Below are 14,325 nucleotides of genomic sequence, written 5' to 3' on the forward strand. Positions count from 1 at the left end.
CAACGCTTTCCGCAGCGCCTTCTGTTCTGGCTCATGCCTACAAACCCGCATGAAGAAACAAACAAAAAAAAAAACTGCGGAGGGAGCGTGCGGCTATAGTGCGGCGACAGCCTTGAACCCTAGCCATAAAAAGTAAAAAATAGTAAAACTGAGGGAGTTGGTTTCCCCTCGATGCTGCGTGCCCTACTCAAGGTGGAACAGGAAATTTTTGAAACGGAAGATTATAGCCTCAGTTCAGGTGTTTTATGTCGCTGAATATGTTTACGTGGATCCCACGACAACACTGCGTGCACCTGTTGAGCAGTAACTTTCAAGTTTATAGGAGTATTGACACCTAATTTCGACTGCGTGTTTTCTTGGTAATGAAGCGCAAGACATACATACATACATCTGCCACCTCGTGGTATTCGCCTACGACCGCTAATTAATTTATAATCGAATTTCTTCTCTCGTCTGTTCCAGTTTCAACAGTCGAGCGATGGCTATGACGTCAAAGCTGCGTTTAGGTCACGTGAATAATGAGAAAAATTGCGATATAATCGCTGCTTTGTCGTTTTAATTCACTGAAACCAGCCTGCCTCAAGAACCGGAACACAACGAGCGAGCAAGTGGCGATTATATCGCAATTTTTGCCGCGCATCACATGACCTAAACGGAACTCTGACGTCATAACTATCGCTCAACTGTTGAAACGAGACAGCTGCGTGAAGAAATTTAATTAGAAACTATATAGCTGGCGAAGGCGAATACTAAGTGGAGATCCACGTATAATAATGTTTTGTGCATCATTACAAAGAATGATGGTGATGATGATGATGATGATGACGACGAAGAATTTTTATGACGCAAGGGCATCTGTGACGAAAAAGCGCCATGGCACAAGATTTTTTTCTGCGTCTCAAGGTGGGGTCAAATACCTACTTCCCAAGCACTTCACACTAAAGAAGCCGAGCACCAGGCCAGGGGAAAGCTTGTACCCGTTGTATCACCGGTGGGTACCCGGCGGCACTGGGGATCGAACACCGCACCGCCCGCACGCTAGGCGGATGCTCAGACGACTAGAGAACCGCTGCGGTACATCATTACAAAGAAGATATGCAACGAAAAAAAAAAATGTGTCTTAACGCATAATCAAGGTTCATCTGTTCGTTCTCTTCGTTCGTGAGTACACGTGGACTATAGCCCCAGTGGCGTATCGATCACGTACTAGTTGCCTAATTTTTCGGTAGCTTCTTTTTTTCCGGTATCGGTTCGATATCTCCAGCTACAGCTCTTCGTACTGCATTGTAACAACATGGTGTCCTGCGTGACGATCCACTCGTCACTTTTGGCCCGGAATAGCTGGCGTAAAGAACACTCTGAGCGGTTTCACATGTTTTCTTGTAAAAGCAGCTCCGTAAATATTCCTCTTCGTGTCATGCAAATTCTCAACTGAACCCGCACTGTTTCAGAAACCAACACCAGGCGCACAGAAGTGGAGAATAACGGACAAAAGTTTACGCTCCTTGGAGCTGCCACCAATCCATCGGATAGCTCATCCGGTATAAAAGGAAAGTCGGTAATCGCTTGAACATTGCTCACATTCTTCAGAATAAACGTGGAAAATATGCGAACTGCGTTTAACAGGGCCTATATATAATTCAAGCTGCCGACGGAGGTCGTTTACTCAACGCTAAGGTAAGCAAGCCAGCAGTGTGAAAAAAAAAAAAAAAAGACGAACTGCACCCATTGCTGCACTTACAACGAGCACTCCTGCAGTACTCTGAATCCAGTGGATACGTACCACTGCATGCCATATACATACCATGCGGTCCTCAGTCGCCTTGTGAGGATTTGCTTCGCCCTCAAGGCAGGAGAAAGCGATTGGAGTGTATTCGACAGAAACAAGCGAAGCTATTCGCATACTACTACTACTAGTCGTATGTACTAGTCGCATTTAAGGCTGTCCTTGTGGAGTTTAATACAGGCCCGATTCATCCCATACGGAACGATAACGCACGACAAATAATCGCAGGAAGATTAAGCCGAATGCCATTTGCATTATTTGCGCAACGCTGGGAAATGACTTTTTTTTTTGTATGTGATAATTTCGACAGCGTTTCGTTAGTTTTGCCGGCGATGCTGCATGCACAGCCTTCAGTGCTACCGCATATTGTGTTGTATTGTTGTGTATATTGTGTATCTGTGGCCATTCCAGGGTCCGTCGATCAGCGACACATATACGCACCCAGCCTTGTGATTGGCCTGAGACCTCAACGTACAGTTTCCGAAATGCTTCTGTACGTCGAGACCACAGACCTATCTCAGAGCTTGGCCACACACTGCGTATGGAAGCTCTTCCTGAAAACGCAAGCCTCTGCCATTACCCGGTGGAGGCGAGGCCCATCATTACTCTGTAAGTGAGCCATTACTCCTGCAGATGCACGCTTTGGTTTCATTTCGAGAGCAACGTCATCAGTTCGGTTCTTTGTTCAAATCTTGGCATCTTTGTACGCGAGCGGCTGTTCAAGGGGCGCTTTCTTCATATTTCGCGAGGTACCTTTTGCAAACAGAAAGCGTTTGTCTAAAGCGTAAATTTCTGAATTAGGCGTTTTCTATACTGATCTATATCCAGCTTCCCGTAAATAATGAGCTTGAGAGGTTCATTAAACTTGGCTAATTAGACTAAACAAGAAAGTTATTGAGCTTCTTTATTTAGTGGCTAACATTGTTCTAATTGCGTCCTCCTATATAGAGCACTTGCGTATGCCTTTAAAGCATGGTCGCATTGGTCAGCTAAGCCGCTGGCGCGCTCAGTTAGACCGACACAAAAAAATTACAATTTCACAATTACAATCTAAAACAGTTGCAAATCGACAGAATTTGTTGAACTGAAGACTTTTTCATTCTCAACATTTCATTATTCCCATGATACCATCCTTTGTGCAGTAACTGAAAAAGTCCGGCAAAGACGTGGTAGTCTCAAATAATCATCAAAAAGCCTTTTTTTCCCTAGTTGCTTACGCCTTGGAGACCATTTCGTTAGTTTTATTTTTTGTACTCAACGCTCATTTATGATCAAAATACGTTGGTCATGACGCATGCACAGCGTACTCCTTTTTATAAAACAACGTGTTTTTATGCTGTAGCTGTTTCAGGATTGGTCGCTCGGTGGCGCATCATAGAACGAGCCCATCTGGGATTGGCCTGAGCTCTCGGCGTATACAGTCTCCGAAACGCTTCTGTACGTCGAGACCACAGGCGCATCTCAGTTGGGGCATCCGCTGCTACTGGAATCCTTTTGACTTCGTGCAAGCCAAAAACTCAAGCTTCTGTACCAACCTAACAGGTGAGTCTGGTCTGCAGTCAGAGGCATGTTTCCATCTTACCATCTTATATCATGCGTTACGTCGGCGTCGTCACCCAGACGAGTAAGGCCACATTCTCACAGCCGGTTTTTCCCTTGCTCCGTCGCCTCCGTCACGCCGGGAGCCGACGGAGGGGGCTGCATTTGGACCGTTTTCCCCCCCAAATCGGGTGACCGGTGCCGCCGGCTCCTGCTCTACGTTTCCGTCGAGCGGCGGCGACGGAGCCCGCCCCCAAGGAGAGCGAGCCAGTCACAGCGCGAGCTCGCTTCACGTCACCCGCGGCTTGCTCGCTGCGACCAAGAGATGGCGCTGGCGAGCGTCGGCGGCGGCGATGCGCGGGTGCGCGGACAGGGAGAAAATACAAAAAGCCTGCTCATTTTTTTACTCCCCGTCGGGAGATGCACGCGCCTTGCGCCCCGAAAAGCGCCCGCTGTCGAGGAGCAGAGAGCGGATGAGTTTTATTTCATATGGCAATATGCGAGGTGTTCGAGCCAAAACGGGTCTCCGAATGAACATTGTGGTTGCACTAGGCGTGGGATATACGATAAATGATTTTTTTTTTTTTTGGGGGGGGGGGGGGACGCTCAAGTAGCACCACTGTTATGTATTTGAATTTCATGCGCTATCTTTTAGAGCTTTAAGAAAAAACTACTCGGACGATACCTTGTTGCGAACACTCTAGCCGGCCGTTTGTCAAAGTGGTATACAACTTTTAAATTGACACTTTTTTCAAGAAATCAGTCAGAAGAATGAAAATACAGCACCAAAACCTTTTCCAAGAGGACTTCCTGACGTCCATGTTTTTTTTTTAAGAGGGGGGGGGGGGAAGCAATCTTTTTTGTTTTTGACACGAAATAGCCTTGCCGTGTTTGTTGCCTGAATACCGCTAGCCGGAACGAAGCACACCGCGCGATACTTTGAAGCTGGAATATCTGGTGCGATATTACTTTGGGAAAACGGCACGGAAAACGTAGAGTGAATGACACAACACGGGAGGTGGCTAACAACTGAGGTTCACTCCACGCACAGAGAAATACAGAAAACGGCACGCCGGGTCAACACACTCGTTCACATTTAGCCCAGAAAGAAAAGCCTGTTCGCAAACAGCGCCGACTGCAGCACTCCGCTTGCATGCTACAAGAAGCTCGCAAACCCAAGACACCCCAAATCAGGAAAAGCCTGTGAGGTTGAAACGGTGGCTCAACATGTGGCTCCACAGTTCAGAGATGAGCCATAAGGTAGAAAAAACCTAAAAAAAGAAACACGGCCCGTGGGCCATGACGAACAGAGGGAGTTCGGGAGGGTAACGAAGTGGGGGATGAAAAGACTGTTGCCAGGTTTAAAGCGAAGTGAAGGGGATGGCTGATGCAAAGGGGAACCATCCAGGTGAAGAAAGGAGAAAGGGGCGAGAGGGGTAACTGCGGAGATAACGAAAAGAGCAGAAAAAACTAAATTTTGTTCATTGTTTTTATTAGCCGTTTAAACTCTTTTGCTAGCTTACTTCTTGAATGGTTGTATAAAGACCAATCTCCCAAGCTATTGATAACAGAGTTCATTACCACCCTACATATGTTCAATTTCGTGCATATCGGCCTGAATACTGTGACTGCAGCACTCATTTCTGCAGCGGCTTTAAAAGTAGTTGCTATACTCGTATATATTTGTTTTGGTGCTGTACACGTGGTGTTTCGTTGCAAAAACAGGGGAGTTGCGTAGAGTTAATAAACTAACTTCAAACTTTCTCCACCGCTTGCGAGATCACATCGGTTTTTTTCTGCGATAAGAGCCAAGCGAACCAAAGCGCAAGCAGACGGCAGACGACTTTCATCGCTACCTCGGCATGTTTCTCGGACACCGCCGAGCAGCGATTTTTTTTTCGCGCAGAAGAAAAAAAAAGGCACTGACGTAGAGTCACGTGGGAACAGCGAGCTGCCGCCCAAACTGGTTTGCCGGTGTCCGGCGCCTCTTTCGATTAGAACACAAATCCGTTCCGTTGCGGCCGCGGTTCCCGGCTCCGTCGCCGCCGCGCCGGAGAGGAGACCGGCTGTGAGAATCAGGCCTAACAGAGTGACGACGTTGCCGCCTAGAGGAACGAATCGCGTGAAGCTCAAAGAATTGAACGCGCAGCTATGGCCGACCAAAATACGCATCGAAGCGGATTAGGTTTTCTATTTCGTCCATTCATAAGTTCGGGCTTGAGGTAAAAAAAAAAAAACAGTATTTTCTTTCCGAGTCAGCTTTCTGCAAGTCTCTTATTGTCCACTGCAGCCTGACTGTACACTGCAGAGTTATATGGTGGCAAAGTGCGCTATGCGATATCAGTGCACATTAAAGATCCCCAGGTGGTCGAAATCATTCCGCAGCCCTCCACTACAGGCACCTCTTCCTTCTTTCACTACCACCTTTCTCTCTTCCCACATGGCGCGGTTAAGGTGTCCACCGAGAAGTGAGACAGTTACTGCTCTGTTCTATTTTTTTTCTCTCAAAAGCCACTAATTAAACGCAAACGCGCTCGTGTGCACAATGTCAACGCGCGCTAAAGGTCCCCAGGTGCTCGAAATTTTTCCGAAGCCCTTCACTACGACTTCTCTTTCTCTCTTACTTCTTTCACCCCCTCCTCCATTCCTTCCTTCAAGGCGCGGTCGAGGTGCCCACCGAGAACTGAGACAGTTTCTGCGTCCTTTCTTTTCCTAAAAAAAAAAAAAATCATTTCATTACCAACATCCATACGACTTTGCTGCTCTTGATTTCTTGACGAAATTGGGTTGTGGGTGGCAATAAGTCTGCTCTAAGCGCTGTTACTGTTATTGCGCGATATGTTCCGTTATTCTCCGCATCATGTGCAAGAAGTTCCTTACAATGGATAGAGAACCACAACACTGCCTTGTGTGTTCGCGTGTGTGCAAAAGCAGCCAGTTGTTTTTGAAACCAAGGGATCAGTCTTTCTTGGTGGTTTCAAACACTGTTGGCCACTTTTGCCTCTCGTTTCTCCTATCATTGTGTGCTGCTACTTCTATAATAACGCATCCAATGAATGATTGCTGTAATATGCGCACACTGAGCTATTTGAGCTATTCTACGCATGCCTTTTTTTAATCTCACCCGCACACCCGAAGTTACTGAAGATAGATAAACCACTCTTGGCAGCACTTCACTATCAAGGCTCGAGAACAGAAGACCTCAGTGTTTTAGGGTTGCGCACGACAGTGCCGCCATATGTCTGTCAAGGAAAGTGCCTCACACAGTACTGCTGCTGTCGTCTGCGCAACCACTCGCTGTGCAGGGACGACCGTTTCAGGATTCGTCGACCAGAGACGTAGAGACGCACCCAATCTGGGATTGGCCTGAGACCCCAATGTACAGTTTCCATAAAGCTTCTGTACGTCGAGGTCACAGACGCATCTCAGATGGGCCACTCACAGCACATCCGCGCCATCTGCACACGTTTTGATCCCGTACAGCCCGAGATCCCACGCCTCTGTCATTACCACGCAGGTGAGCTGTCATCATTCCACAGGTGAGCCATAAACCGTATATACTTCTGTTTCGATTTCGTTCGCAGTGCGTTGCCATGAGTTCGGTTCTCGGTTTCCCAAAGCAAAGCCGAATGAAATAGTACTAAAGTGAATTTATCGAAAATTTTAGTTTCATAATGGAAAGCTCGAAACTTAAGCCTCCGTCAGCATCTTCGGTAAGAGTCTGCAAAAGCATGTTTTGGTGCATTTCAAGGGCAATGTGTTTGTTTCGTTCGGGTATCATAGTTGTTGATGGCAAACGTGAAGCGAATAATCAAATTTTGGCAAATAGTTTTATAGTTTCTTAGAAGTGGATTTAGGAAGGGGGGGAGGAGGGCGACCGAGCGAGAAATTTTCCGTGGAAAGCCATACTGACCCCCATTTTCTGGGCGGGGAAAATTTTGAGAAATGCACTGAGCACACAGGAGCGGAGACATCTTTTGAGATTGTAAACTTTTGCGGTTTTTAGATCCCCAGCGGCTGGAGTGAAGCTTTTCTAAGCAAATGATAAACATTAATTACTTGAGGCGTGACCTCTACATATGCTCTACGTATCCACGCGTTCTTGCACATTTTTGTTCGAGTGGGGAACGATGTTGAAGTGTCGCGTTCCTTTTATACTGTTCGCCAACATTTCTTGCATTTGCCAAGCCCTAAAAGAACCAGACAATGTCTTCACGGGCCGGTCGTCGACCCGGAACCAGACTTATTGGCATGTGTTTAGTGTCACTGCATCATCCGAAAAAAATGCGCACGTCCACTGAGCAGAGCTGACGCTGTTGACATAAAACGACGCTCAAAGTGATAGACCTTGCGTATATGTGTGGATTTCACTGAAGAGAGCGAAACGGTCTTCTCAATGACAGCGTCTTTTTAAAGAGACACAGAGGACAAATTGAAGTTGGTCCGTATCGACAGGGTACCGCGTTGTAATCACAGAGGCAGCTTTCATCTAAAACGGGTGCTTCTGTCAGATAAAACAGTTCAGGAAACAAAATACAGGTGTCACCGCCACCAGCCGATTTCGCAAGTAAAGGATGTGCGTCGATGCAAAGTTTCGGGCTTGGATCCCAGAGGCGACGCTTCACCGTCATTCACTTCAAAACCGTGGCAAGCTGAGGAAGTCACGAGTTGGATTCAACTAGCGGGAAGATTTTTAAATCCAATTTTCTAGGCGATAAATGCATCTTTTACTGCCGGATAAACGTCAGCATATCCAGAAAGAGGCAGAGATTTAATTTTTACTGAGAAAAATAATTGAATGGATTTGTCCCCAGGGTGCCTTTAAGTCGGCTGGGAATAGCGGGACAGTTATAGTAGAAGTGCTGCGCGCAACGCAAGAAAAAAAAATGGAACACGACGACTGATGAGAGATTACAAACTGCCGATATGTTGACGGGAACACAGGAACGCGTGCCCACTGGCCAGCGATATCTGCAGCACCATCTCGCGATATGCAGTTTACGCGAACACGCTTCTAGCAGGTCATCGAGTGATGAGCCGGCGTAATTCCGATCTCTCAATAATACAGCACCTTAACGTCTGGCTTCTCCTCTCAGCACGTTTGGTGACATTTTATACGGCGATTTGTGCTCAGAAGTATCTAAAAATGCAACCTAAATCGTAAAACACATCCAAGGGAGGCGATATTATTTTTACGAGCCTTTACTTTTGTGTAATTCCATTCTTCCAGCGGTTCAGTACCCCAAGGCTTCCGGCTCGTCTCACAGCTCTGTAAACTGCGAATTCCACAAGAAAAGCATCAAGGATTGCAACATAAAAGGTAACACACAGCCACCGCAGACAGTAAATCGTTTGCGTGCTCCTAAATGAAACAAAATTATTTAATACGGGATTCGAACTGGTGTCTTTCTCATTCAAAAATGCGGCGCCATTAAAAGCTATGTATACTGTCTCGTTTAAGGATGATCATTGCCGTGAGCGATGCCTTATTGTAAATAACTATTGTAAATAACTGGCTGGAAAGCACCTTTTTCATTATTTTTTTGATGAAAGGTGTGCATAAATAAACTAACAAAAATGTGTAACTGAGCATGCGCAAGATCAACGGGTGCTATTCGTACACCCAGTCCTCGAAACTATATGAACGACCCGGTGCTGCATGAATTATATACAGGGTGTTTCACCTAAGACTTTAGAAGAGCGCTTTTTTCGGCACAGCAGTGTCGGCGGTGTAGTACATTAGAATACAGCTAAGGCATGCTAACTAGCAAGCTGGTTAACTAATATTGGATAGATAACTTTTTAGCTATTATCGTTAGGCTCCTTAATTATTGAGAGGCGTGTTGCCCACCGTAAGTAATATCCGTATAAGTTTTTAGAATTTAAAAAGGTGGTTACTATCGGCGATGTGGCTCAACAAATTTTGCCTACATCGCATCAAAATACATGCCCTTCTGAGAAGCTTGCAGGAAAAGCGACCTTTCCAGTGCACCTGACTCGTCGAAATAGCCAAAATTTATTCGGCCACAACACTGAGGTTAATTGCCTTTTAGAAATTCTAAAAACTGATATCGATCTTACTTACTGTAGGCTACACGCCTCTCAATAATTGAAAAGCCTAGCAGTAATAGGCAAAAAGCTAACTATTCAATATTAGTTAACTATCATGCTAGTTAGCACGCCTTAGCTTTATTCTGATTGATTTCGCTGTTGACAATGCTGTGCAAAAAAAAAAAAAAAGCTGCTCTTTAACTTAAAAAGGCTATTTTTACAAATTGTGTAAAATATTGCATGAAATGCCCTTATATTCGCAGAGCACGGGCTTAAAGCGGATTCGGTTTTCGCTCCTTCAAAATTAAATGATGCCTTATATATATAAAAAATAGCACATTTTTCTTTCCATTTAGTCGGCAGTGTTTGTTGCGTGCTGTTAACTGGCTAGTTATAAGGTTGCAAAAAATTAAGAGGGTAAATCGGGATACTAAAACTCTCATCATGATTTACTCTGCGTGATAAGCTGTTGGTGTGAAGAAAGTGCACATTTTTGTTTCCAGCCTGGCATGTGCCGTTATATGCATACATCAACACTGAGATTCACGTGACCCCTATCATTTCCTCGTGCTTTACATCTTGCGCAACCATATATTTCACATATCTGTCGGTCATGAATGAATTCAACTTCAGCTCGCAGTACTCTGAAGCGAAAAAATGGCCGGGCATCTACGGTCGCTGTGTGAATTTGGCCGCCTCCGTTATTAACGTTTCATATACAACTTGATCTAAGTGGTAAGGTAACCCTGCGAAGCCAGACGCTCCAATTGTGAGAGTACATTCAAGGAGCAAACGGCAATGAGCGCGGAAATCGAGCACTACAGTACAGCTGATACATGCAACTCATACCCTCACTTTCGAACGGATACGTTGTCCTCAACCTTTTACAGCCAGTAAGGATGAGTGTGACCTAAGCAATAGCGGTCAATGAGTAATAAGCAAAGTTTTGTGGTGGAGTTTTCGGGCTCTGCATGCGATCTATGACAGCCACCATATGAGAGATTTGTAGTCAAATTCTGCTCGTTGTTACTGTACGAACAGTGGGATAAGTTCTGGGACAGTGCTTGAAATATAATTAAATGCTTGTTTTTATATAGTTACGATATGATCATAATAACATTTAGAGCACAACATCAACATAATGCTTTGTTAGAACTTTAATGTTTTCAGTACAACAGATAACTTTAACATAACATCCCACTCCGTGGTTATGGTGCTAGGCTGCTGACCCGAAAGACGCGGGTTCGATCCGGGCCGCGGCGGTCGAATTTCGACGGAGGCGAAATTCTAGAGGCCCGTGTACTGTGTCATGTTAGTGCGCGTTAAAGAACCCCAGGCGGTCGAAATTTCCAGAGCCCTTCACTGCGGCGTCCCTTATAGGCCGAGTCGGTTTGGGTCATTAAACCCCCATAAATCATAACATTCCAGTAAAACGTGCACCGTTCCTGCAAATTACGCAACTTTACGCGCGCGTGCTACCTTGAATGATGACGGACCTCACAACACACAGGTGGATCGGCTTGCAAGATGTATAACTTTTTAATTTCAAGCAGACTTTTGAAATTATTAGCGCCTGGTTATCATTAAGAGAAAAATATATTTTTTATAATAAAAAAAGCAGTTATGCTCGACGCTGCCTCCCTTAGCGTCACACGGAAACTTCTCTGTCGGAGCATACACGCAGCCACACCCACCGGCGCTGAGCTGCGCACGTTGCCTTCCTTGTTCCAACAAACGGGCTGCGTTGCTCGCCATTGCTCGCTGCTTCAGCCTTCCAGGCCTGCTAGGAAAGAGAAGCTTATGTGACAAGTTCACTGACGAGAGACCTTATGCCTGCTTTTTTGCTCAGGTGACCTCCGTCATCGACAGGTGTCCTCCTGTCTGCGCCTTCCTGTGCTGCGTAAACACCGGCGTATTTTCAACCATGGCCTGACTTACGACGCGCCTCAAGCCAGCGAACCTGGTTGCCCGACCTGATCTCATCACCTCATCGTCTGTGTAGTGGACGACTCTGAGATCAACCAGAACAGCTGCCTTGACACTGTCAGCCCTTCTAGAACGCTATAAAACTTTGCAGCCATTCGCCGAGTTCTTTATTTTGCACCCAGGCTAACCTACCTGACCGAGAACTGAATAAAATTTAATACTTCTGCAAAATAAAGTTTATTACTACTGTTGCAGTCGGTATGTGATGACAGCAATGACGACGGTCGCCCAAATCATTTGTATAATTTCTGGTTCAGCTTACTGCATATGTAATATTTCATCTTTTCGCTGTCCGCTGCCGCCGAACGCGTTCATGTGGCAGAAATGCATCTGCGGAACCATATGACGCAGTCTTTTATTTTGGGTCAAAATACGACTGAGACAAGGAGCATAACCGAGCGCTAACTGCCGTTCAAAATCTAACCCCGCATCTTGATAAGCGGCATGATAAACGTAATAAATGTATCGATGAAATAAAGTAAAATCTGAGCTACTACCAGCACAAGAAGCTGTACTAATGTAAATTATGTGCGACAGTCTGAAGACGTGCTCTCTCATTAGATATTATACCGGGGGTTTCAGCGAACACTTTCAAAAATTTTCAAAAATAGGCTTTTTGGGGTAAAAATGCGGCTTTTGCGGCATAGTATTACCAGTGGTGGCGGATACCAGAAAACCGGTGAATCGTCTGAAGTAGCAAGCTGGTTAACTAATTTTTAATAATTAACTTTTAACCATTAGAGTTCTGGCGCCTGGTTGCAATTAGATATTTGAAGCCGATCGTTTTTAGCTACACGCATCACACGTCACCATTATCCCGGTTCACTTACCCCGTACTTTGCTAGAACTGACACTTGAATTTTCCCTTTTCCCGCGTACCATCAGCGAGTGGAATTCTCTGACACGATATGTAAGCGCATAGTCATCCTGCATGCCTTTTTTATTTTTAGTTTTTATTTTGATTGTTGCCCATGTATCTCTGTTACCTAATATGTATTTGTTGTGCTTGGATCTGTAACATGATCTGCAGTATGAAATAAATAAAATAAAAAAGAAAATAAAAATAGCCATATCACTTTTTAGAATTTTGAAAACACGATTACGCTCGCTGCTGTGGCTCGACAAAATTTGGCTGCATCGTGCGAAAAATACATGCGCTATCGAAAGCATGCAGGCAAAGTGACCCCTCCAGTGCACGTAACTAGTGGAAAAAGCCAAATTTTGTCGAGGCACAGCGTCAAGGATAACCGCGTTTTCGAAATTCTAGAAACTGATATGGCTATTACCAACGACTGGCTACAAATATCGAAGTGCATTTAGGCGCCTAACTCAAACAGTTAAAAAGTTAGTTATTAAAAATTAGTTAACCATCTTACTACCTAATACGATTCACCGGTTTTCTGGTGTCCGTCAATGCCGGTAATGCTATGCCGCAAAAGCCATATCTTTACCCCAAAAATTCTATTTATGGAAATTTTTTCAAGTGTTCGCTGAAACACCTACTCTATGGGACACTGCTCGTAATCAAAGGTACCCGTACAGCTGTTTAACGTTAACCCTTTTAACGCCCAAATTGTGGAGGAAGTGGGGGGGGGGGGGGGGTTGCTTTACATCCACATTGATATTAAAACAATATCGACGCATTTCCTTGCGCGCTTTTCGCTTAACTGTTCTGTTTTTGAGTTGCATTCTATCTGTGAATAACTTTACGGCTTATAGAGGATATACTGCGGGACGAAAGAACAATCAGTGTGCCACGCAGTCTGTGCAAGGAAGTGGGAAAGTTCACGATCTGCTTGTGCCTCATTATTAGGGGTTTTACTTTTAGCTTTAGATAGCACTGTACATATGTAAACCAAAACAAACTTTTTGCTTTAAACTGAAAAACACCCATAAAAATACGCTGAATTCATATTTTTTAAATTCGGTTTTAACCGAAAAAGGTCAGTATTCCTGGCACGCATGTCGCAACTAAATGGCCGCAGTGTTCAGTACCAGTTACAAGGTAGAGGCACACTCTTAGAGTACTTGTTAACTTTTTGGGTAGTAACTGGTTGTCACATATGTTACTATCCTGTTAGTATATCTGCAGTTAGTAACGGGAAGGTTAGTAACAGTTAATAACCCATTAAGTTAGTAACGGCTGCTACCAGCAGTTAGTAACGGTAAGCTAGTAGTATTTACAAAAAAAATGAACAAATTCGCATATGGGGCTAGATTCATCGTACGGTGTGCTGGCGTGGCTCTTCAAATTTATGCGCACTCGAAAAAATAAAAAAATGTTTACAGTGAACTTGACTATTTCCGGAACCCAGACAGAGCTATCAGAGCGTGCTGGCCGTAAATTACACTCTTAGGTTTAAGCTTATGCGCATTACATGTACAAATTACTAGTACATGTAGAGAAAAACACAAATCAGAAAGAGTCACACTCGCGCACTGCGCGTGCACAGGTAAATCTTTCTCAGTCTTATACAGGGTGTCCAGGCTAACTTTAGCCAAGGGTAAAAAAATAAGATATTTGAGGCAGGCCAGGGAAACCACTTACATACAGCTACCAGCCGGCTTGTGCATCTAATCAATTTTTTGTTTTGCAATTGATTAGCAATTAAAGTAATTTCCTAACTGCGTAAATATTGACTTTAGACAGCAAATGTGGATAGCAAAGTTGGAGAGCACCTTCAGAAACCCCCATTCTATTTATTTGCGATAAAGAAAGCCTCACGTGTATCTTTTTTCCGACCTCCGAAGAAAGCCCGCGAAATACAAAAAGAAAAAATCACGTGTCTAGCGCATTCGCGCGCCACGATGGTGCTGCTCTCAATCCTGGCTTGAGCGAACGAAATCAGCTGCGCTGGTATGGCGCGACTACTCCACTGCTCCGGCAGGGCGATATGTCGACGGTGTTTGAGACGCCCGCGTGACGGTGCAACCACCGTCGACATTTCGGCCTGCCGTGTGCC

General features: G+C 45.0%; 1 protein-coding gene across 2 annotated transcripts; it reads left to right on the forward strand.

Moving 5' to 3' along the window:
- Positions 1-1,294: 1,294 nt before the first annotated feature.
- On the forward strand, positions 1,295-11,459 carry LOC149340323 (uncharacterized). Of its 2 annotated transcripts, none has more exons than XR_016283597.1 (4): positions 1,295-2,395; positions 3,129-3,328; positions 6,631-8,645; positions 11,226-11,459. XR_016283597.1 is itself a non-coding variant. In XM_089549087.1 (4 exons), exons 2-4 carry the CDS (start codon positions 6,755-6,757, stop codon positions 11,351-11,353), a joined length of 306 nt encoding a protein of 101 aa, XP_089405213.1. In that variant the 5' UTR covers positions 1,295-3,328; positions 6,631-6,754; the 3' UTR covers positions 11,354-11,459. The 2 variants fall into 2 exon arrangements, 1 of the variants encoding a protein (XP_089405213.1); XM_089549087.1 differs by having other exon boundaries at positions 1,295-3,328; positions 6,631-6,842; positions 8,556-8,645.
- Positions 11,460-14,325: the final 2,866 nt, after the last annotated feature.

This window comes from Amblyomma mixtum, chromosome 6 (genome assembly GCF_055824585.1).
Source record: "Amblyomma mixtum isolate Tamu chromosome 6, ASM5582458v1, whole genome shotgun sequence".
Taxonomy (NCBI): Eukaryota; Metazoa; Arthropoda; class Arachnida; order Ixodida; family Ixodidae; genus Amblyomma; species Amblyomma mixtum.